This window comes from Echeneis naucrates, chromosome 12, assembly GCF_900963305.1.
Source record: "Echeneis naucrates chromosome 12, fEcheNa1.1, whole genome shotgun sequence".
Classification (NCBI taxonomy): domain Eukaryota; kingdom Metazoa; phylum Chordata; class Actinopteri; order Carangiformes; family Echeneidae; genus Echeneis; species Echeneis naucrates.
In genome coordinates this window covers 4,500,454-4,524,662 of record NC_042522.1, presented here as the reverse complement: position 1 = coordinate 4,524,662, position 24,209 = coordinate 4,500,454, and the positions used below count along the sequence as shown (strand labels likewise).

General features: G+C 40.1%; 1 protein-coding gene across 2 annotated transcripts in view; it reads right to left on the bottom strand.

Annotated features, from left to right (window-relative positions):
- Positions 1 to 4,741: 4,741 nt before the first annotated feature.
- sh2d3ca (SH2 domain containing 3Ca) overlaps positions 4,742 to 24,209 on the bottom strand; it is a 48,581-nt gene continuing 29,113 nt past the window's right edge. Inside the window, exons 5-16 of one of the 2 annotated variants that reach the window (XM_029516323.1) lie at positions 19,818 to 19,886; positions 14,844 to 14,972; positions 12,544 to 12,693; positions 11,662 to 11,939; positions 10,556 to 10,683; positions 10,063 to 10,435; positions 8,945 to 9,074; positions 8,733 to 8,848; positions 8,186 to 8,357; positions 7,974 to 8,085; positions 7,663 to 7,869; positions 4,742 to 6,945 (exon numbers count right to left, since the gene is read on the bottom strand). In XM_029516323.1, the coding sequence (XP_029372183.1) occupies positions 6,770 to 6,945; positions 7,663 to 7,869; positions 7,974 to 8,085; positions 8,186 to 8,357; positions 8,733 to 8,848; positions 8,945 to 9,074; positions 10,063 to 10,435; positions 10,556 to 10,683; positions 11,662 to 11,939; positions 12,544 to 12,693; positions 14,844 to 14,972; positions 19,818 to 19,886 (2,040 nt within the window). In that variant the 3' untranslated portion in view covers positions 4,742 to 6,769. The remainder of the gene's footprint in view (positions 6,946 to 7,662; positions 7,870 to 7,973; positions 8,086 to 8,185; positions 8,358 to 8,732; positions 8,849 to 8,944; positions 9,075 to 10,062; positions 10,436 to 10,555; positions 10,684 to 11,661; positions 11,940 to 12,543; positions 12,694 to 14,843; positions 14,973 to 19,817; positions 19,887 to 24,209) is intronic. The other variant, XM_029516324.1, reaches the window with a different exon arrangement.

Genomic DNA, 24,209 nt, shown 5'->3' with positions numbered 1-24,209 from the left:
TCGGCACTGTCAGGAAGTAGCTGCGTCGATATCCGGAAGTGACGCAATACACGAACGCCTTTTTCTCATTGGTTGAAAAGAGGATAACGGAATAAAGCCAGACTAATGTTTGAAGTAATATTATTATAAAATGATGTCATTTAATCGATCATTTTCACTTCTTTATTTGTTATGGTCTCACCATTTACTGCTGTCAACATAATCATAAGACAGTTCTGCTAGCATATTGCATTCCGTTTGCATTGTGGTCAAAATATTTTAGAAAAAACTACATGCAAAAGTATAAAATAACAAGATGAATAAATTAATACATTTATCAGAAACAGTTAGTCGGTCTTATTTTATACAGTCATGTTCACTTGAAATTTTTCCAAAACGTATAAATATTCTTGTTGTATTTTAATGCATGAAACATCTGGTTGGTCACTTTAATTTAAAGTTTGGGCTGTGTCTTCAAGGAAATTAAATGCAGTCAATATGAACAACCTGTGAGCACATTCATAGAATTTGAAAGCACTTTGAGAACTTGAACATGTAAGCACAAAATAGATGCTTACATGTTCAATGTGAGCATCTATTCTTCCTGGCCAGAGAAAAATTATCTGAGGCCCTTGTTTCATGGCCAAAATTTCTGCAATTAGAATGTCATTTGGTGGTGACTTCATTTAGGAACTGCTATCCCCTTGAACTTGACTTTATTTAAAGGAAATCATTATATTGGAAAAGTATACATGCAGCACACTCTCTCATGCAGACTTTTGTGTTGTGCATGTCTGCATGTATTTGAATTGTGCCCATCAATATAAAAATGAGCAAAGGCATGGCATAAGTGTGTGAATGCACATCTGTCTCTCTCGATCCTTCTCTCCCTCCTTACATGCTTCCTCAATCATAGTGGTGACAGTTCAAGTCACAGTATACAGGGCTGGGAGGATGAGGTGGGGGTGTGAGGGGTCAGTATGAGGTTTGAATTGCAAATCCATTGCCTTCTGTTGGCGTCCAAGCCTTAGCAGGCCCTTCCCTGTCTTCATTCATGTGTTAATGAGGAGTCAGTGCAGGGGAAGATAGACAGATCGACCAGGGGCCTGGTGGGGGTGAGGAGGCAGGCGGGAAAATGAGGATGTTGGTAGAGGCAACACTTGAAGTTCTGAAAGATAATAAAGACATGATGAGCACAGTTATTGGTTACAAACTTTCATCTCAGCTTGGTTGAGGTGTGTTTCCTCAGAGGTGAAAACAGTCAAGGGTTGAGCTCAGGGGGAGACAGGGAGGCAGAGAGGGGTGTGGGATGTGGGTGGGATTTTTATGTCTGCAAGTTTTATGGTTATGGAGTTATTTATCCAGGAATGATCACAGCATGACAGGGTGTCATAATATTTGCTAAGCTGCTTTGAGGGTCACAAACTGCTGTTATGCATAGTGCACCACACTTCTGTTGTATTCTGATTGTCTATTCTGATCATTTACTTGCTTTTGATAAGTGTACACAAATTATTGCAATAGACATATTTGTTATTCAGGCTGTTGTGTTTTAAATGTTTTAAAGTTGCAAATGCACCAATTTAATTTCAAACCTTTCTCTTTTGCCATATTTTAGTATTTAAAAAATAAGAATCTAATTTAAGATGTGAAATTGCTGTCCATCTTAACTTTTGAGGAACTGCAATGCAATCAAATGAACATGATTTTGTGTAAAAATTTGGAAGCAAAATTGCCTGTTGAAATCATCTGCAAATATGTATAAGCCATTTAAATTACTTTTGATTTACCTTTTATGGTTTGGAACAGTCAAAATAGAATTCACTCCCTAATAGACAAGAGCAAGCTTTTTCTTTTTCTTTTTTTTTTTTTTTTTTGAATGACAAATGCTGTCTTTTTTGCCTTTTATTTTGTACACATTCAAAGACATGTTAAGGGTAGGGCTTACACATTCAAGTCAAAATTCAGTCATACTAGCATCAGCCTCACAGTCTGATGTGATTTTAAACATTTTTGAAATGAAGAAATCCCACAATCAAGCAAATGTATTGCTTCACTCCTACGAGTCCAGCTTTGACCGCTAAAACCGATATGGGGTTATAGATGGAAGTCAAAAGTCAAAGCTACACTGCCAGGGACCAGCTATAGAGCAACCGAGGTCACACATGATCAGATGACAATGACCAACACAATGGATTAGCTATAAAAGAGCTGGGGGGAGAGATTAGGGGTGAATTGATGATGGTTGGTTGGCTGGCAGGCAGGCAGGCAGGCAGGCCTGGGAGATCTTGGGTCTGTTTCAATGAGGAACATAAAGAGCTGAAATTAACATGTACCATGATACCAAGCAGAGAGAATCCTCTTAGAGATTACATCCATAACATGCTACGCCTATGGAACTGCATGGGAAGGGGAGACAAAGAGCCGAGTGGATAATAATTTTCTATTGTTGATTGTGGGGGATCCCATTCAGCCTTGTTCTGTTGGAATCTATTATATTGTGTGTTGTTTTGTTCTTTTCTGTTCTAAATTACAGTTAATTTCATTCTTCCACTTTTTGATTTTTTTTTTTTTTTCTCCAGGGAATATTTCACGTGGTGTAAACTTGCAACGCCCCCCTCAGCATAACAGATGCCAAGCCAGGCTGCGCTGATGCCTTCCTCTTGAAAGGGGGTAAACAGCAAGACTAACAGCAGTACTCCTGCAACATCTGTACTGAGGCACACACACGTTGACAGAAACACACACTGATACACAAACACATGCAACCACAAACAGAAAAACACACACTCACGCATGTAAAGATTCACACTCCCACATACACACACTGTCCATCTGTCATTGTCTCCCTCCCACTGCCATCACCATGGGTCTGTCTGCAAAACAATGTGTGCTTCATACAACACGCATGCTCAGTTCACCTCATACTGTGTGTTTCCTGTGAAAAAAGAAAGACTGACTTGAATATTTTCATGCACAACATATAAGCCAGAAATAGAGAATTCGGGAGGGTGCGCAGCCCATGAAATGCACAACAAAAAGTGCATAAACTGCTGGAAGTCACGAAGTAGTGCTCTGCACAGCCACTTGGCATGGACCAGGAATCAGGATGCTCCTCACTGTGAACTGCTAAAGGATGACTGCACACTGTGAAGCCTGTGAGATGGAGGTCAGTTTAGGGTGGACAGTGAAATACTGTCCCCTATTGGTTATAAGTCTGAATCACATCATCCCCTAAAGACTTCCCCGGGTATTGTATAAGTTTTTATACTTTGATTTGGTTTTTGCTAAGCATTTCACTTGGTGGTGATGGTTTATGTCTGCATGTGCATAGGGAGTATAGCAGCGTGGCTCACAATCACCAGCATCTTTTCTTAAACTGCAAAGAGAGAACTCCATTGTTTCTTAAATTACGGCTATTTAGTTGTGTTGTTCATGGGAGACTATTTCTTGAAAGCCACAGACACCAAGACATTTCCAAAAGCTTTTATCAGTACTATTCCTCCAACAACCAGCAGCTACCACATGACTAAATCTGAAATCTAAAGTATGAACCTTAAAATGCAAGTCTGTCCAGTTCAGACTGAATTAATGAGTGAAACCACTATCATTCTTTAAATTGCTACTTTTCATCAACATATATCATATTTCAGGCTACTCCATGCATGTGTGTGGGTACAAGGCTGTAGGATAACATGTCTATGATGGTCTTCTGACAGTAAAGGTTGCAACTCTTTGTTCTCATTTAAGTTCTTGAATATTTTCTAAATCCCTTTTGAGCAAACATTATTAGGGCATCAGAAAACTTCACCTAATGGTTACCTCTGGTAAATCCACCTGGAGTAAAGATGTCGTCAGGAGGGATAAATCAGGAGGCAGCCAATTAAAACTTGTCCATTTCTCTGTCTGTATGTGACTTTCACTGGCTGTTCCCACTATAACTAACTTTGTTTTATTTTGGTGTTTATTTTCCATTGCTAGAAAGTGAAGAGCGTGCGTTTGTGCGTGTCACACAGAGATAAATCGCCGCAACACCTACGCATCAGAGGGAGGGGCCTATCTCTGTGTTTACCTAATTTCTTTATTGTTTGAAAATAAAAACCAACAACGTCACTCTTTTGTTGTAACTAGCAATTCATATGATCACCTTTTCCCCATAAAATTTTAAGTTGTATTCATTTGGAATTAAACCATTAATCGACATTGGGCCGGATCTGGGCAGCCTGTTGAATAAGCCGGAAACACAAGTCTTCCCGTCCGTTTCTCACACTAACCCAACAGATTTCACACTATTCACTTCTAATGAAATTAGGGGAATAATCCAAAACTGATGGGCGAACGAAACATTGAACATTTTAAGATCACAGCCAGTTGTTATCTCGATTTTTTCTTTCTTATTTATCACAAACGAAAAAATGAATAAGAAAATAAAAAAAAAAGGAAATAAACATAAAAAAACTGACTGGCCTTCAAATTGAATAAAATAAGCCACAGACTCCATCGTCATTGTAAAGAAGGAACATGTCGAACTGTAACCGGGTGGCTTATTGACATTATATATATAATAAAAAATGATTTAAAAAAATTTGTCACTTTTTAAGTAAAATGACAGAATTAACTAATTGTGTGGATCTTTTGACTGAATTTGATGACGATTATATAAAATAGATACCCTACATATTATCAGGCTTTTCGTGCCAAGCCATTACACACACACAATTTTATCAGTATGTTTGCCTGAACAGATAACCAAACACATGGAGACAAGCAAATCATTTTATTTGAAACAAAGTTAATTATGTACAGTACGTTAAAAAAAAACCCACAAGAGCAGGCCTAAATCGTTTCTTGTCTTTTTGATTTTTAAGTTCATATCATACAGTTCTTTTACATATAGCAGGAGAATGCGCACACTGTCAGAGCATTCCTGGCCAGCTCTCAACAAATGACATAAAAAGACAACACATAAACAGACAAAAAAAAATAAAAAAAAAATCTTTCACCTTCTTCACCTTTTCACCGTCAGAAATGGGAAATATCAGACCTAAACCAGCAGGCATCCTCTTGGTCTCAAAACAAACAAATGCTCTCGCTTGTATGTGTGTGTGTGTGTGCTGTCTTCCTCTTATATCGTGTTACCATTAACGATTGTGGGGTTTCTTTTCTTTTGCTGACTAAACACCGTCCCCTGTTGGATTGCAGAGGGAGCTGGCACAAGACTCCTGTGAACTCTGATCTGTACAGGCCAAATATGATTCATCCACATGAAGAGAATCAGTTTAGATAAGAAAAGGTGCAAAATGAAACATTGCCATTTGAAAAAGAAAGCGATGTGGCGGGTACTGAGTCTTAAACCTCCTTGAAATGATAGTTTAGGCCTAAGAGTAGGCCTATACACTGCAAATGATCTGATGATTGACAGTCAACTAAAATGTAATCCTATTGCAATTAAACACTAACCAAAACTCTTTGCAGCAGGTCTGAAGTCAACACGTCCTTATTAGTGGAAGCTTAAAAATCAAGATGAAAAATGAATCTGATGAGTATTATCTTCAATCAGTCATCTATATGATGTATACTGAATTTTGCCTTATTTTCTCAGCCAAGTTGTTCATTTAAAACAACATTATACTTAGTGCAATATTTATAGCTGCATTCATCAACCATTTTAATTATTCCTGTAAATTTGTGAACTGTAAACCCATATTGCTTAAGTCACCAAAACATCTTCATACATGTTTCTACACTAAGTGAAAAACTGCTTTGACTAGAGTGTACATCCCTTTTTTCCATAGTCTCTAAATGCTTGTGTTAAGCTACATATTGTGCACATGACACAATGTCAAATGTATTCATCACACAGCTACAACAGAGGGAGGTTTGCTTTGTCCTCTTGTGTTTTCAACTCTGTACAAAGTCCTCATATTGAAGTTGAAACATTACTTTTTGAAATATTACATTTCTGACACATTTATTAATGTACATGGCTCTGATACATTTTTAATAGATTGATGGGAGACAGCTTGATGCATATTTGATGAGGCTTTATGAACATGGTTTTCTCAAAATGAGAACTGACGGATTCTTGTAACTTTGGCGAAGCAACATCCATAATGTTCTGGTATCCTTTGATCATAAATAAATAAGACAAAAAAAGGAAGGAAAAAAAAAAAACACAAGAAAGTGAAGGAATGTAAACATACGTACATATGCTTACAGAAAGGCACACACTGATTCAGTCACACAGACAAAACATCTATATACTGTATGAGCTAAGTAATTTATTGTTGTCCTTTCTGCTACAGTGTCTGACAGCAGTTGTTTGAAACAAGAGAGTGTCTGTGTATTATTGGAGCAAAGCCAAACTCTGCAGCTCTGTTTTGGCCCTTGAGGCATACCGTACACGTTACTGTTTGTGTCAAGCAGAGGAGAAGCCCGTCCTTCTCCACCGTATTCTTAACGACTTAGCTCGTGTTGTCTTTGTTGCCATTTAAACATTATAACGTTGAGTGAGAATGTCGACAGGAAAGAACTCCATGTTTTATTTGGAGTTCACAGTCAGTGCAACACATTTTAAGTTAGTATCCGTCCTTTCTGTGTTCCTCGTGCTCAATGCTCTTTAGCTGCCTCTTTAGTCACTTTCACCCCTCCCAGTGTTCAAATTGGACTCTTCCAGATCATCCTCTATGATGCAAAATAAGAGTGTAACACTATGAGTGGTACTATGAGTACCACTACAGATGGGGCTGGGGGGTTGTTTTTATTTGATGGCGGGCATTCTGAGTAGGTGCTATAGCTCGCTGTGGCGCACAGGAGGCTCTAGCTTGTGTGATAGGGCAGTGAGGACTTTGTCAAATTTCTCATAGCGCTCTGATTGGCTGCCTTCAGAGCCACGGCTGCCCCACAGGAGACGCATCTGAAACTCTGTCTGGAAGATTTCGTGTATTTCTGCTCGTTGTTGGAATCCTTGAGGATGAGAGGAGATGAGCGAAGAGGAGAGGAAAAATACAGTTTAGTTATGCAATATTTGCACAATTATATGGAAGGTCTCCAAGAATAAACACATGTGAATTACAAATATAAAAATAAAACCAGCAAATACAAAAAAACTAATTACTATTTGCTATTTTCCCTAAATATCCCTAAAAGAATTGGCTGAGAGCCCTGGTGAGGCTTTGAGATGGAATCATCTGATCACTCAAATAAAAAATGATTCATGCTTTTCTGATTGTGATCATTCTCATTGCAATGAAGCTAAACAAAGATAACCCTTTGTGCCCTCATCAGTCATTAGAGAGTGAAACCTCTCCAGCCTCAGTCTATGAAACCGGCATTGTACCATCTTAACTTTGCTTTAAGAAGGTTGAGGGAGGGAGCAGACTGATGTCAGGCAGATTTATAGCAACGCGTAACAGAAAACAAATTTTCATTGATAGTTACTGAGAGACTGTTCAATAAAGCAGTAATGCCTCAAACTGAGATCCAATGCAGGGGTAATAGAGATCAATGCAGTAAACTTAGTAACCACCCACACGATCATTACAGCAAACTGGTGATGTCATGACCCTGATACTGTATCCACACATCTTTATTAACATCAGCGCATTAAAAGTGTGAGATGTAACATACACTGGACAAGACATCGCAAGGATGTAGTGTTAACTGTTCTGCACTTGACTTTACCCTGCAATTTGGTCTCAGCATTGGTCCTGTAGATCCCCCCATGATGTGCTATGGTACGAGCCGTCTCTAAGTGGTACATGACCACGTCTACTCCAACCTCTGCACTCTCCCATGGCTCCAGCGTCTCGCCGAGAGCCACTCCTCGCTCCAGTAGGGACAGGACAGGAATGATGTGGGGGAAGGAGGTGCTGGACAGAACACTTAATTCTGTAAGTAAACAAATAAATAAACACATCATTTGGAGTAAAACACATTGAAACACACATCAGCTGCTTACATGTCAAACAAACTAACGTAAAACAGAAACTCACCTTTGCCATCATTCATATTCTTCATGAAAGGTTTGAGCTTTTTCTCATATAAAATAGCGCCCTCTGTATGTCTCTGTCGTAAAGTCACCCACGTTTGCTCCAGGCGGGAGATCTGACATAATGAGCAATAGAAAATAAAAATAATAATAGTAAATTGAGGGACATCAATGGAGTTCTAACAATGGTGACTGTTATCTGTATCCAACTCGTACCTGCGGCAACTCCAGGGCTCTCATCACTGCAGCAAAACCAAACATGTTTCCCAGGTTGCTCTTCAACTCAGCTGCTAACTGGATAGTCTTATGGAGTAGGGCCGCCCTCTCCTCAGTGCTCCCTGTGCAGCCGAGCAGGTCCACTGCCATCATGATAGACATGGTGTAGAACCTGAGGAAAGAAACACAATAAATAGTTAATTGTTGCAGATAAAATTTGAGTGAAGCCTACAGATGTTGGTGATTTTATAAAACATATAATTGGAAAACTTAAGCAAGGTTAAAAGAGAAAGTTGTAATATACTCTGTTATGTCTCATGTCTAGTTTTTTAGATGGCCAGCTGGTAACATTTAGGAAATCAGAGGAAAAACAGAGGTGGACCAGAAATTGAACGTAAGAGGGTAAAAACGGTGAAAGATTTAGAGGGAAAAGACGAAAGATGAGAGGGAAGAGAGAAGCTGAAAAGCGGCAATGATAAATGTTTGAATTAATGAAAGCGGTATTGTGCGATGTGTAAAGGAAGGCAGTGAAAACAAATGTTTGTACCTCTCCAGCAGATCAAGTCTCAGCTGGTGTCCATGTGGAAGTGTCAGTAACTCCAGCCCTGAGGACACTCCCATCATCTTTTGCATGTCTGAGGATACGCCCAATATTCTAGCAACCTGCCCAAACAATAAAAAACAATGGTTTGTCTAATATTTGCCCACCGGTATACATGCCTATGTGTCTTTGGTTACACTATCTGTGTCGATACATACCGCACAGTCTACCATGGTGATGTGTTTAGCTACAGTCCTTGCATCCACCTCGGCCAGCAGCTCTTTGACTCTCTTCAAGACCGACATCTCCAGAGGCTTGTTCTCAACTGGCATGAGGCAAGACTCGTACCTGCACAGGAGCAAATACACTTCGTTAGAAAACCAGGACAGAAACCCCACCTCTGGCAAGGGCTACAACAGGAGTGCTGTAACGATAAGTGGGCTACAACCAGCGGTTCAGTTTTCTGTTTCAAAGATCATGCAAGTAAAACATAAACAATGTTTTGTTTTGCTTTGCTTTTTTTTTTTTTTTTAAATAAAGACAGGGATACATTTTATGTTAAAAGTTTTATTTTTACAGAAAGTTTTGTGCTCTCTGCTAGACAAGCTATGGTGCAACTGTTACTGAGTGACATCGAAGGTTCTTTGTTGGGACATTCATGTTGTACTGTGACAACCATTATCATTTATGTTACTGGTTTAGAACCAGTAACATTGAAGTAAAGGTTTCAGTAAAACAATAGCCACACCTGATTAGTTAACGTCTGTCTACAGGAAGTCAACCTGATAAAATTTTTTTACATCCTTATGGGCCCTGTCAGTCTCTACTTGATGGGCTTGGGCTGTCTGGCTAAATTATGACTCCCTCTCTTCAACTATCCAGTCTACGGTTTAACTTCACTGCCCTAATTTCTTGAGGAGTGTTAAAACACACATCGCAGTAAGCACCCAGCACCAAATTTCCCAAATGTGATTTTCACATATCCGAACTGAAGCTGTCTGCTTCATCTCTGCTCCCAACGCATTCTTTTTCTTTTCTTCTACAACCCTAATACACTACATCCTGCTTTGGCGTTGGAAGTCCAATAAAATACAGTGAGCACGGTGTGAAACCTGCCGTCATTTCCCACAGGACAATCAGCCATTTTCCCAACTATGTCTCAGTCAGTCTCAGCTAACTCACACAGTGGCTGCACACACGCTCTTGATAAAAAACTCTTCAGTCTCATATTTTTGCCCTTCATAGCAAAACATCAGTGGACATATTGACCTTTAAAACCATCAATTTTACACAAGCCAAGATAGGTTAGTTAACTTGAAGCGTAACATGCATGTACCTGGATGGCCTGAATGATGATGTTGTTTCCACCTGCGGCGCACAGAACACCCCTTCTCCTTCCTCCCTTGCACCCCCCCCCCTCCCTTCCTCTACTCGCAACCGCTCCACGTAGCTTTTAGTCGGAGGCTTGGGGGGTCCAGCAGGGCAGGGTCTGAGGTCACAGTAGCTCCCTGCTGTTTCTGAGGAATGTGATTGGTAGCTGTGATGATGGGCAGGTGAGGAGTGCACTGAGTGTGAGGTATGTGCGGGATGCTCTGGAGGGTTGTTACTGGCTGAGGGGCTGAGCTGGGGGTCACTGGAGCGACGCATCACAGGGGAGGGTGGGACAACAGCCAGAACCCGCCCACTTGAGTGGGCTCTCTGTCTGGTGACTGAAAAAAAGAGAGAACAATCAGAAATCCCCAACAGAGGGTGTGCTTGTGAATGTGAATGGAAGTGCATTTAGTCCCCCATGATTCATGCGGCTGGGTTTGTGCTTCGCTGGCACTTACTAGCAGTATATGCTGGAGACAGGGGGGTTTCCCCAACAGGCGACAAGGGGCAGCGATACTCCTGAATCTGGTCCATGCTCATTGCACAGTTCCGCATTGCATCTTTGTGATGGTGGATGGTTGATGGGCTGCAAATACAGCATTTGTAGGATGTTAAAACATGAGGGTTTGGATTTAAAAGCTGTCAGGGTGCTGAAGGGAATGTCACTAAACAAGTGCAAATTAGGATGCCACATCTATCAGTTTCAGATGACAGGAATGGTGTGGTCGAGAATGTAAATGTTCATCATTTCAGGGTGAGAGAGGAGGAAGAGGAGGTGTATCCTTAAAGGCGACGGTTCAACTTCCTGAGGCAAACATTTCAGATTTAGTTTCATTTATGAATTAAGATAAGCAGGAGCAGAAAATGCAGTACAGTGTGACTACACATCTAGACATAATTCTTGTGATATGTAAGATGTGTAATCTTTACTAATTGTTACCACATTGACAACAGGAAATCATTGTGGTCTATAATCATACCCAAAAGTCTGTTACACTACATTACATTACAATACTTTTTACACTGTACACGACATAGCTTTCTGCTCCTTCTCTCCTTCTGTCTCTTCTGCTGTGATGCCCATTTTCAACCAGCCTCATTCTGTTTGAAACATTAAGAGGCCTATTGCAAAGTGATCAAGTGAATGAGTCACTCTGAGGACACTACCAGGACACTCAGTACAAGGGGAGGTGCGAGAAGTGTGTGTGAAGTGAGCGAATTGTAGGAATGTGGGAGGTAAATTTACTAATTTGGTGCTCAAACACAATACTGGTGTCTCGCAAAACACACAACCTGCAGTTGGACTCAGGTTCCGGTTCCAGTTCCGGTTCCGGTGGTACCACTGGTGTCCCAACTGGGCTGGGACTGTCTGAGTCACTGATCACATATATGGCATGAGATGTTAGAATGAAACAATGTTAAAATGTAAAAAATAAATTCGATAAGGATTTAAAGAAGGATCAGGGTTTAATCGTAGATTGGTCAGCTGTTATGCTTGATGACAGAGCTGTATCTCCACTCGTCAAAAACATACATAACTCCACCCATTTTTGCTGATGCTGACCTGTGAGGTATCATCTTCTCTGTCGTCAGCCCATCGGTCATGGTGACGCTTCTCCTCTTGATGTACGCCCCCCTCTGACTGGATGGCGAGTAGGCAGAGCCTTGCTTGCTGTTGGACAATGCAAAGGTGGCCTCCAGGTAGCGCAGAGGGAGAGTCCTGCTGACTGGACAGTAGATGTGGACGCCACTGGACTGGGACACTGGTTTGCGCTGACCAATGTAAAACCTCACAAGCTCTTGGACTGAGTCGAAACTGTCAGTTTCCAACAAATACTGCACCTGAGGATCAAGAGAGTCGGCATATAATGTATCATCTTTGTGTCCTCCATTGCTGCACAGGGGGAGCCTTCAGATGACACTTCTCTTTGAGTGCAGAACACAAAGAGCTGATGTCCGTCTGTTATTTGCACAACACATCAAACCAGCTTACACAGTGCAGACTAATCCAATACGTTTCAAAATGTTCTCAAACTCATAATGAAAGAGAACTCAGAAAGCAGGGTGGGCACTGAGATTTGGAAATAGAGAAACAAAGGCAGAGCTGCTCAACAGAAAATAGGCCTTTCTCACAGGGCATTATTTTAAATATAATGTTGCAATGCGTTGTATGAAACTGCAGTGCCCAGGTGCATTTCTGACCAGTCACATCTGTGACAAAGACATCCTCAATATTTTGACCTTTCAAAATGACATATGCATGTTGTTGTCAACAATTTGAGTCATAATATTATTAACTACACCTGCACATTTCCTGCAGAGCATTAACTTATCAACTGTCCTTCCTGCCGACAAAATATAACGACATCACATATGTGTCATGTTAAAAATTACAGAAGAAGAACAAAATACACTAACAAACAGCCAGTAAGAGCTGAATACAAACCTTTGTATCACTGGATTTGACCAGGACTTTGCTAATCTTGAAGTGCAGCACCTCATTATCCCACCGACAGGTCAGCACATAGTCACCCACACTGGTCAGAGAGTCACGCACCAGGAAATCTCCATTACGCACAACCAGAGTCTCTGACACCTAGACAAAGGAATGTAAAGCATATGATTTTAAATTGGGAAACGGAAATGAAAAGGGTCCAGTTCTAAAGAAATGGAAGCACATTTGGCTCAGTGAGCTGGAGCAAGTGTGTCAACATTTTGTTACGGACACTCTGACTCTTTAATAATTGAATCTAGAGAATCATGATTATTTATCAGAATGCCTTGGGAAACTGTCTACCTGATGCAGAATTTGAATTGGCAGTGCAGGATAAAATGCCATCCACACTGGTTGGAATTACTTTTTTTTTTATTGATTTCAATTCTTATGTAAAAACATTATTTAAAATTTATGGAAAAAACAAGAAATCCATAAAGGTAATCTCCCATTCGTAGCCAATGGCTTGCTGATTCCAGATGTTTAGATGTTTCACTGGTATTTGCACGAACAGATTACAAATACTGACTCAGTCTATTTGAAATTGAGCAGCGTTCCCTTTAAAAATATCTGTCTGAAAAGGGATGGCCATCTAACATATTGAATCCAATCATTTTAAAACTTGAATGTCAGTGACCAGTAGGAGGCAGTACAAACACACTAGAAAACTCAAAACAGGCGCAGGATCATTTTACTTATGCAAGTGTTTTTCCTTTCTTTTGTTTCCATAAATTCTGATCCCTTGCTGCCTTTAAAAATGTATCATGTTTTTCCCTAATATAGAGCACATAAATTAATGCAACTAAAGAGGAAACACTGGTCACTATACAGAAACCCGAAGTCCCAGCTTTAAAGGAAAGAAGAATAGAAGAGGATGACAAAACTGAGAACGAACGATGAGATTTAGAGAGGCTAATGTACAGTGTGCCCCATCAGTGTGAGTGAACTAGTCATTAAGTATTGTTTTGGAAACCAGGGTGTTCAGGGTTTCCCCAAGTTTACACTGGGGTAAATCTATGAATAAATGAATATTTTATGTAAATCATAGGAGAAGAGACTCACAGATGGCTGATATGAATGCGTGGTGTTCATATGTGAGTGAGGCATAAGACAAAATAGAGGTTGATCATGAGACAGAGGCTGTGTTTAGAAGTAGCCCTACACATGTGCATGGAGTGTATGTGTGGGCTTAGGTCTCCCGTTGTGTGTCCCTGTGTCCTAGTCACCAGCTGTGAAATTCAATTGCATACGTCAGCAACACGTGCAGCTGTCTGTTTGGCAGAATTTCCTTCCTTCTGAACGCTAAAGCAATTTCTACTGAGCTGTGACAGATGATGGGATTCATTAATCAGTGTCATTCTGTGTGTAAAGCATTTAAACTGGGCTTTCATTGCCAGAGATTTTGTCCAAGTAATCGCTCAACTAAGACTATTGGTTGACAACTGCCTCAACCCACAGAGAAATACTATCGTTTGTGCTTAATCTTAATTAAGTCAGGAGTTTTGACATATATTATGACATGTGAGGTATTTAAACAATAAGAACTGTAGCAGCAATCCATAATTTGAGATTTTTTATTTAATTTCACTGCTGCAGGGAATGAGACTTTATTTAAAGCGTTTCAAATTGAGAAAGTTCAGTGTTTGCATTGAAACTCATTACCCTTGAATCGATTTAACGAAAACCCATGTGTATATAAAACCCATACAAACTCATATATTTATATATATATACATATATATATTACTTAATTAATAAATTGACAGTAAAAACAATAAATGCACTCCATGATCAATGCCCTGATGTGGTGTCAAATTGCTAATGTTGTACAGAATATAATTAATTTAAACTAAGATAAATAGGAAACAGCACCAAATTCTCATATCTGTCAAAATGAAATTAGTAGATATGAAGATATTTTTGTGCTGGATGAATAACTTAAACAGCTAATATACAACTACTGATTTACAAATAAGGGATCATCGTTTTTGCTTGTTGTGTGTGTGTATTGTCATAACCCTGGCACGGGCAGTGTCAGTCTGTATGTGCTGCAGTACACTGTACACAAGCAGTGTTACATCAAGCGTTTATTGTCATGGAAAGAATGTGTCTTCATCTGTTCCCAAACATTCATCCAGGACCTCCAATGTCACATAATAAGTATGCTTACTATAAAGTGTTCTTCACGATGTGTGTGTGTGTGTGTGTGTGTGTGTGTGTGTGTGTGTGTGTGTATTTAGGCTTGCGCTCACCTCTCTGGGTATGTGTCCATGGTACCAGCCATGGCTTCTGATGTCAGCGGTGCTCAGTTTCAGCTCCTCCTCCAACTCTTTGCGAAGTTTTTCAGGCGGAGACTCCAGCAGGTATTTCTCCTTGGAGAACTGCGCGAAGCAAACAAGTGGAGAAAACAACACATGAGTGGAAACAAATTTACACAAGATACTTTGTAGCTGGAACAGTTTATTCAAATGGAAATAGACCATAGATGATTTATTCAGGGGGATCCCGCAGAGATAAGAAACCAAGGAGGATTTGATATCTTAACTATATATATATATATATGTACAATACAAAAAGTAGCAAAACAGGATTAGAGTAAGAATGCAATATGGTAATGTGGTAGGTACCACTTACACAAATACACACACAACACTTCTGTTACAGAAGGCAACACTGCAGGAGAGCAACATTGTGTGCTGCCTTGCACACAAACATGCACACGCTCACTCAAGTGCACACACACAAATCCAATCGACCCTGACCTGATTACTAAGACGTAGAAATCATAAGCACTAAGCTCTTATTGCTTTCATGAACTGTGGAGACTAAGTTCTAGCTTTTGATTATGGTCACTCAGGATGGCTAATGACACACATGCACAAACACAAACACACACACACACACACGCACACACGCACACTTGAAAACTAACACACACTAGCTTGGATTTCAGATTACAAAGCATCATATTTCATTGCACAAGGGGCAGCACTCAGGGGAAATCTGGGATGTGAAACATGAAAGTCAATTCTTTAGAAAATTTTCAGGCTAATTTACCTCCAAATACTGGATAGTTGTAAAAATATTAGTTGGGTTTGTTAGCAGATACTGACACATACTTTGGTTAAATGCTCAGTAAAACTATGAGACAGATAGTAGACAGTAGATAATGACAAAAAATGTTTTATGATTAAGCACTTCAAAGATAATTTGAGCTCATGTACCGGATCTACTCAGATGCTATTTGCTTAGGTGAGCAAGGAAAATCTGGAAATCCCACTCTGGGACCTCGCCATTATGAGAAGGCATCAGAACAGCCAGTGATTGCGGAAAGATTGAGTTCAGATTGATGATTTTAGATGAGGCAATGAGGACACACAGAATAACACAGACACACACACGAAAAAAAAAAAAATTCACACACAAAAACCCAGAAACCCACACAGGAATAAACATAGAAAGGAAATTATCTCCACTCTGCCAATATGAAGAGAAATGAGACCAGAGACCAAAATAAACAGTAAACAGCCTTGTCGCTGAGGCTAGCCTGTCGTTCCTGCTAATATTTTCCTTCAATCTCTCGATCCCGCTCTTCCTCTCTAGCCTTGTGTTTTTCTCTGACACCCTCTCGCCCACAGTTCATCTTCCTTTCACACTCACAAAGTTTCTTAAAGTTTTTAGACTAGATGTGACAGAGAGAAACAAAGAGAGGGAGAGAGGGATGCAGGGGGAGAAAGAGAGGATGACAAACTGTAATGATCCATGTTTGCAGAGTGCGTTTCCAGCTGCAAGCTGTGTGTGTGTGTGTGTGTGTGTGTGTGTGTGTGTGTGTGTGCGTGCGTGCGTGCGTGCGTGTATGTGTCATATGAGGAGACAACAAAAGCCAAACAATCGATCTGATCGTCTCCAGGTCATTGTAGGATGAAATTATTAACTTCCTCCTCTCCTTCTCTCCTCCTTTCGTCCTCTTCTCCAATCCTCAGGGGAGGATGGAGGAATATAGTCATGGTGGCTCATTCTCTCAGATTAGATTTGAGCTGTGAGAATGAATGTGTGCGTGTGTGTGCTTGTGTGAAGGGGAGAGGAGGCCACTAAAAGAGCAAAGGGGTCAAGTGTGCAGTTACTGCTTTTCCTTGTCTCCGTGGAAACCCAGTAGAGGCCTGCCGTTGAACCGATGGTCAACAATGAACTTGGTGCATACATATGTGTTTGTGTGGGTGAGTGTGTATATATGAAGGGTGGTGGGGTAAATTGAAATGTCACTGGGGCTCTATTTATGATATAGTTCAAAGAATAGACTGACATCAGATGGGACACACTGACAGAGACTGAAATATGGACAGCCAATAAAAAGTGATTCGACAAGAGCAGATGAAGACACTGCAGTAATCTAATTTATTATATCTTGACCTAACTGTGAAGAAGTCAAAGTCACACACAGCGACCATCGATGTGAAATCCCATGTACACATCATTGTATGATTTCTCTTTGTAGTGTTTTATGTTCTGAATTATTGTTTTGGAAAAATCTTCCCCTTGTGACTTCAACACAAGTAAAGGCACTGTGCACCCGCACGTGCGTGTGTGTGTGTGTGTGTGTGTGTGTTGATGTACTGTAGTGGCAGACACACTATCCTGTTGTAGAGTGGGACACAAGGGTGAAGTTCAAGACTCAAGAGCTCAGGAAAGGTGAAGGTAAAGCGTTTAATCTTTCCTGTTACAGTACTTTGGGAGGTGCAGAGACTATTTTATTTATAGGTGATTGACACACTAGGTTGCCGTAGCAACACATCGTCACTATCGTTGGCCTGTTGCCATGCGTGATGTTAATGTCCATCTTTCATCAACCATAGCAGCAGTGACTTCACTGACTGTGCACTACAACTGCTACATCTGCTGTTGCTGCTCACATTAATGGAAATTTGGTTGCTCCAATTAGATCTACTCATAATAACAAACTATAACAACTGTACTGTATTTAATTACATCAGGTTCAAAGTTAAGATTTATTAACTATATTACTGCTAGCAGTTTGACTGCTAACATTTCCCATAGTTGCTTTTGTGACTACTCCAAAATAAAACAATTAGCACTATAACTGCTGTGATTACTATTACAACTGTGAGTATTACTATAAATATTGTAGCAAATGACACTTGGAAGCCCAATAAATCCAATACAATTATACTGTTTGGATTATTATGATTTCTGTAATAGTAACAATACCCTCTATTACTGCAGCTGTTACTATGAATACAAAGCAGTATTTGTACCACCATAAAACCTTGGAGAGCTATATCTGCCATTCTTACTATATCTGGAACTAATGCTAATTATAATTCTACTTAGCACACTTGATTTGCAGTCATAGACAGTTAAAAGTCATGGAAAAGAAAACACTGAACTACAAATATAGATGTAGGCAACCACCATTTTTGTTGTTCTGTATTTCATATCAGTTTAAGACCAAGATAAAAGCACATAATCTTAGTTGATTTCAAAGATGCCTACATTGAGATCATGAATTCACCAACACATCAGTCATGAAGAGCTGCAGCCAAATATTAGATCAAAGCAAAGGGACCAACAGTTTTATGAATCAACGAAGGACGGGAACAGCAGCAGACAGGCAGCAGAAACAGCCCGAGACAGACAAACAAAGCAGCCAGAATACATAAAGACAAGACATCAGACATTCAGGAAGGCACAGAGGCAGACAGACAGACAACAGAAACTCATTAACGTAGACAGAGAAGCAGACATGCAGAAAGACAGGTAGCCCATTAGCAGATGAAAGAGTTTAGGCAATTTAGCAGCTGATGCAGGACTATGCACTCCCAGGGGGTTGAATGGAGGAAGTGATTAGTGTGTGTGTGCGTGCGTGCGTGTCTGCAGTATGTGTGTGGGTGCATTCGTCCAAGTGGTGCATATGTCTGATTTCTACATGGGTGGCGCTATTAATGGATGAAGCTCTGTTTTGGGTGAGGCCTAAGTGCGATTGAAAGTAACATCAGGTTACCGAAGATAACCTTTTATATTTTATTAAATAGTTAAAATTTGCTTAAGATAAAGCCAAAGAGGATGTATGTTTTATGACAGTTTGACAGGACGGTGGTGAATCAGGAAATGCTCCACTGGTTTCAGAGGGATGTGGGAATGTGTGAATATGAGTTATCTCTTTTTCTCGCAGCAGGCCAATTAGACAGATCCGTCGAACAACATCACCACATCATCCCTGGGTGAAAATTCACATTACAATCACCCAAAGTCAGTTAGACAAAAATTAACCACCCAAAAGGAAATTAAATAAAAGGGATAATAATAGGGAGCAGTTCTAAATATATGCACATATTTATACGTAAATAACACACAAACTATTCAATTTTTTCAGCATGTTATCAACTGTGTGAGTGTTACTGTGGACCTTGGTTTTTTCGTGTGCTCTATGCTAAGTGGGATCTCAGTTTATTACCTATTCAGTCAAGTTACATATTTTTTCCAGATCAACTGTGTAAACAAGGTTCACAGTCAGATAATGAAGTTCATAAAAAATGATTTTATTAAATAAACGGTAACACATGCTTTAATTGTAAGTAATAACTTCACAGCAGAAATAACGCAATCCTTGCAGAAATTCACAAGTCCAGGTATTTAAAATAGTCAACAGAGAAGGTTAGGGTTTTAACCTGAGTGCAAATCAGCCTGTTTGCTTTTGAACACATTTGTTTGTTTATTCTTGCAGAGGGAGCCAAGTACCTTGAGTGGTGTAGAGGGATGTAGCTAAAAAAAAAAAAAAAACGACTCCAAGAGCAAAGACATGAATGAGGAATGAAATGGAAGATAGTTGCTAACAAGTATGAAACCGAACAGGGGAAAGAAGAAAAAAAGTCTGCATGCATGCTGGTAAAATGGCAAAATTGAAGAAAGACGAATGAAAGAGAAACGAAAAGGAACCAACACGAGAGAGGAATTCATTTGAACAGTCTGCAGCTCTCACATCTAATCTCATGTCAGAATGCACCTTCTTTCTTTTTCAGTTTATGGGGTAGCCTTTAACCCCATCGTCATGGTAACACCCTGAGTGGTGGTGGCAGCAGTGGGGGTGGGAAAGGGGCTGGGTTAGAGGCAGGGGTCTTGCCTCGTTAGGGGGGCACCTCCTGAAAACACACACACACAAAAACACCCACCCATCCACATCAAGGTGAGGGGTCCAGTTGTTGAGGTACCTTGCTATCCATTGGTCGGCTCTCTCTTTTGGCCCGTCTCTCTGCCCCCTTCAACTCTATGTCGCCTATCTTTTGGGGAAACAGAGATGAGGATTATTGCATACAGACCCTTCAGAGTCCTCGTATCTCCTATTACACACCCACTCACACACAGGCATGCACACATTATAGGGGCGTGTATATACCCCTCTACAGTCTGTTGTAATCCCTGTTTCTGCCCTCCAGCCTGATTTCCACTGTTTCATTCACACTGGTTCACATGGGTATAATATTCTAAAAGGCACATGTAAAATAATATTAGTAGTTAAAGGAGTGCTGGAAACAAACTTTTTTCATGTGCAACTCCCTTTTTTTTCACAAAAGTGATGATAGAAGTATTCAATCAAAGCTAATAGAAGAATGCAGAATACAATATTTACGTATTTTTCTTTTAGCATGCCAAATAAACTTCTACGCAGCACGGCAGAACAGTGGTCAGTGCTCTTGCCCCACAATAAGAAGGCCGCGGGTTTTCCTTCCACCATCCAAAGACATGTGTAGGTTCATGGTGACTCTAAATTGTCTGTAGGTCTGAGTGTGAGTGGTTGTTTTTCCTCTGTCTGTCTTTGTGTGTTGGTCCTGTGACGGACTGTGAGCTGGGATTGGCTCCAGCACCCCCTGCGACCCGAAAACAGATAAGCGGTATATGATGAATGAAAATCTGTACCATAAAATGAGGAATGGTTTGTTTGACTTGTCTTATTACATTACTCAGTTTTATATTTTATTTTTTTTTTTATATTTTATTAAATAGTTAAAATTAATGTCAGAGATAGAGGGAATTAAGCTCTGAGGAAAGGTAAAATTGGATATAGCTTATTATAGCTGCATTGGAAGTAAAATTGTGTTCAGGTCCAAAGAAACTGTGGGTCATGGTTTTTCCATTCAAGCTGAACTCAAGCAGTGTTCAGTCTAATGAAGCATTTTACAAGCCTGAACTCCATTTAAAAATGCCTGGCAATGCCACTGACTTATTACCACGACCTTTTCATGGTGAGGCTTTTATAGCTTTTAATTTTTTTTTTATTTTTTTTTTTTACCTTGGCAGAAAAATATTTACAGATCTTGTCTATTTCACACACATACAACACTGATGACATAAGAGAGCCGGACAGCGACAGAATGATAGTCCGTTTTCTAAAACAAACGTTGAGAGCTCCAGCTGATATTCTACTTTACTGGGAGAAACTCATGGCAGGCTGCTGCAACACACTAGAGTGGGTCGCATGCTTTTAACTTTAGCTCAGCGGTGTCTGCTGCGCCATAAACACAACTTTATGATAATAAGATAAAAACACCACAAAGTTTGTTCAAGATGCTGATATTCAATCCCTGAACTGTATTTAATTTTGATAAACTGTGATTTGAATAAAATCATTAAGCAAACATTTTGAACACTGATTGAGGGACCTATTAAGATAATTAAAAACTAATACTAGACTAATTAAAGAAGCCAGCCTACCTGATATGATTTAATAACCTTCATGAATATTCATACAAACTTGTGTTTAATCAGATATTAAAATACCAGTTAATCAAATAAGAACCATACACATCTGCTTGCTCTAGATGATGGTTTAAAATAAAACTGGCTGCAAACTGAAATCCTGCCTCCACCCAATGAAATCAGCCTGATTGATCCAAGAAGTTTGAAGAGAAATTAAATTCAGACTTTTTCAACACATGCAGGGCCTAAAACAGTGAAGAATTATTTATTTGTGAATAAGAATAATCGCAGACACAGACCATGAGCTGAAAAGCTGCCTATATTTTCCGGCAGTCATCCTTCTTTGCCTTACACGGCAGCATGCGCAAACACATTAACTGCAGAGAAAAGCGTACATGAAAATAACGGCGGTGATGTTTCGTATGATCAGACAAGCAGCTTCTCCTTTTCAAAAGTGACGACTAGTGCAGAGAGAGAAAGAGAAAGAGTATGAGACTGATAACAGTGACCTTTTACTGTCATTAGGAATGAGTGTCTCCAACAAATGCACATGCCTGTACACTTGTGTGTACACACACACACACACAGAAAAGACATTTAGCCTCTGAGGCAGCTGGATGCCTTACCACAGAAATACCCATACACACACACACACGCACACAGATACAGTGCAATGGTGCGAGCTGTCAGTCAGCATGGAGTCAGTGAAGAGACCCCCTGGATTGAGTGATAGCTGGTGGACAGGATATGACATACACCTACACTCCCACTGAGACTGCATGAAGTACTACACTGCACTGCACAGCTCCCTTCTCTTCCCCAAATCTACACCTTCCCTCTGCTGCACACTTTTGCTTTCTCCCTCAGCCATGTTGCTATCTCTTTCTTCCTTTCTATTGAATTTTCCAAAAAAGGGATGGAGACAAGAAATTCATCTCCAATGAATGAGAAACACCCTTGTGCGGAAGTGAAAACAAAAATGTACATGCAAAATGTCTGATACAATCATGCTCTGCACCATGGTGCTGTAAGAGCTGTGGCTTTTGGTACATTTCAGCACATTACTCTGGAGAATCAGTTGGGGTGACAGCCTTTAAAGGAGGACTTGTATGTATTATGTGGCACACAGTTGTGACATCTTGCTGTCTCGCTGTCCCAAAGTGTCAGCAGTAAGAAAAGAACTATGAAAATAAAAGACAAGTTGTAATTATTGTTTTTTTTTTTTTTTTTTTAGTAAAATGTCTAAAAATGACTAGTGACTATGGAAAACACACAGAGAAAAAACAAATCCAAACAAACCAGATTAAAAAAGAAAAAACTAATTTGCAAACACATGTAATACAATTGTGTAGTGCAAAAAAGTGTAGCTGCAGAAAACACAACAGAAATGCTTCCAGGGGAAACAAATAAAGATTTAGAAGTGGCTGGGAAGTGTGAATGGATGTTAGAACACATATTACAATCAAGCCATGCACACTTCATACTGTTGTGTTCGGAGGATTTGCAGCACATTTTTGGTTTAACCCATTTGTCAAATTAATGAAATGTTTTATCTATTGTATTTGCATGTGGTTTCTGAAGCTGCAATGGTTCAAGCTCTTAGGATCACTGTGCAAATGTTTCCAGCATTTCTAAAACTTGGGAGAAATCTGTGATTTTAATGCACACCTTTTCAACTGTGTGCTTTGAATGGATGACTGATTTTCGTCATCTGATGTCTGGATCTTAAATTATAGCAGAAGAAAACCAAGCCAAGGCATCTTAGCTCTCATTCACTCCAAGACATCCCATTTCCACTTAACTGCATCTGATTTTTGAAGTGAAACTGCTTTATTCTGTGCTCCTATCTACTTTAATCCCCTGGTCTGTTTGCGGATAACTGGTTGATGGTAAAAACCTCCTGAATTTCTGGATCATAAGTTACCAATTGAAGTGAAAATGAGAGTCTCAGCTCTCAACCATTTCCTGAAGTCCTGCTTCTGCTGCAAAGGACCAGCAAAACCCTGATTAGGAATATGGAACCATTTTATTCAGTGTTTCTATCAAGACAATGCATGACCTCTTGGTAGAAGCCTCCTTAATGACTGACACTGAAAGAATACAAAGTGGGAACAGCTGAATCCAATAGTGGAGAAGACAACAGCTCCCATGATCCCATGCCATTTCCTGACATCTCCTGCGTTAAGTAAACACCGTACCTACGAGGGAGGCTTGCCGCAGACCCTGGCATAGCCTGACGTACACCCCCCGAAAGATTTAACCACGTGTCGAGGCGACGCAGACCGTGAGGGCTGTGATTGGTGTGCTTGGTAGCAATGCATTTCCAGATTCTTCTTGTGAGGATACTTTCTTTAACTTTCAACAACTCCATCTCCAGCAACATTCTCTCTCTCTCTGTCGCCATTGTTCACTGTTACCGGAAAAGCCGGAAGCTAAAGAAATAATCAATTATTGATGATGATAACCATTCAGGAAAGGAATGTCTCCTACTGCTCTGGTGGTGAATTGCACTGCAACGCAATGGATGGAGAAGTTCGAAGGGTTCACGATGGCATCACAGCAACGGTGTAGGTCCTGTGTTGATTTAAGGCAGAACCATAAACCAGGCTTAATTCTGCTATTGTTTTCATTGAGAGTTGTTCTGCAAACTTACTACTTTGTGTGTGTTTAATATAATGATGCAAGTATCTGTTCTATTTTCTGTGGATCTAGCCCCCTCTATTGTTCGTTCCCTCTCTGTCCTTATCTGACTCTGCCATTCATATTTTAATGCCTCTACCTTTATGAGGCACTTTGTTTCTTGCTTTTTGTTTCCAGCTCAAAGGCCTACTACCGCATTTCCTCTCTCTCATCAACCCGCTGGGCAACATCACTTGGATGAAAAGACCATTACTGAGAGTAAAACA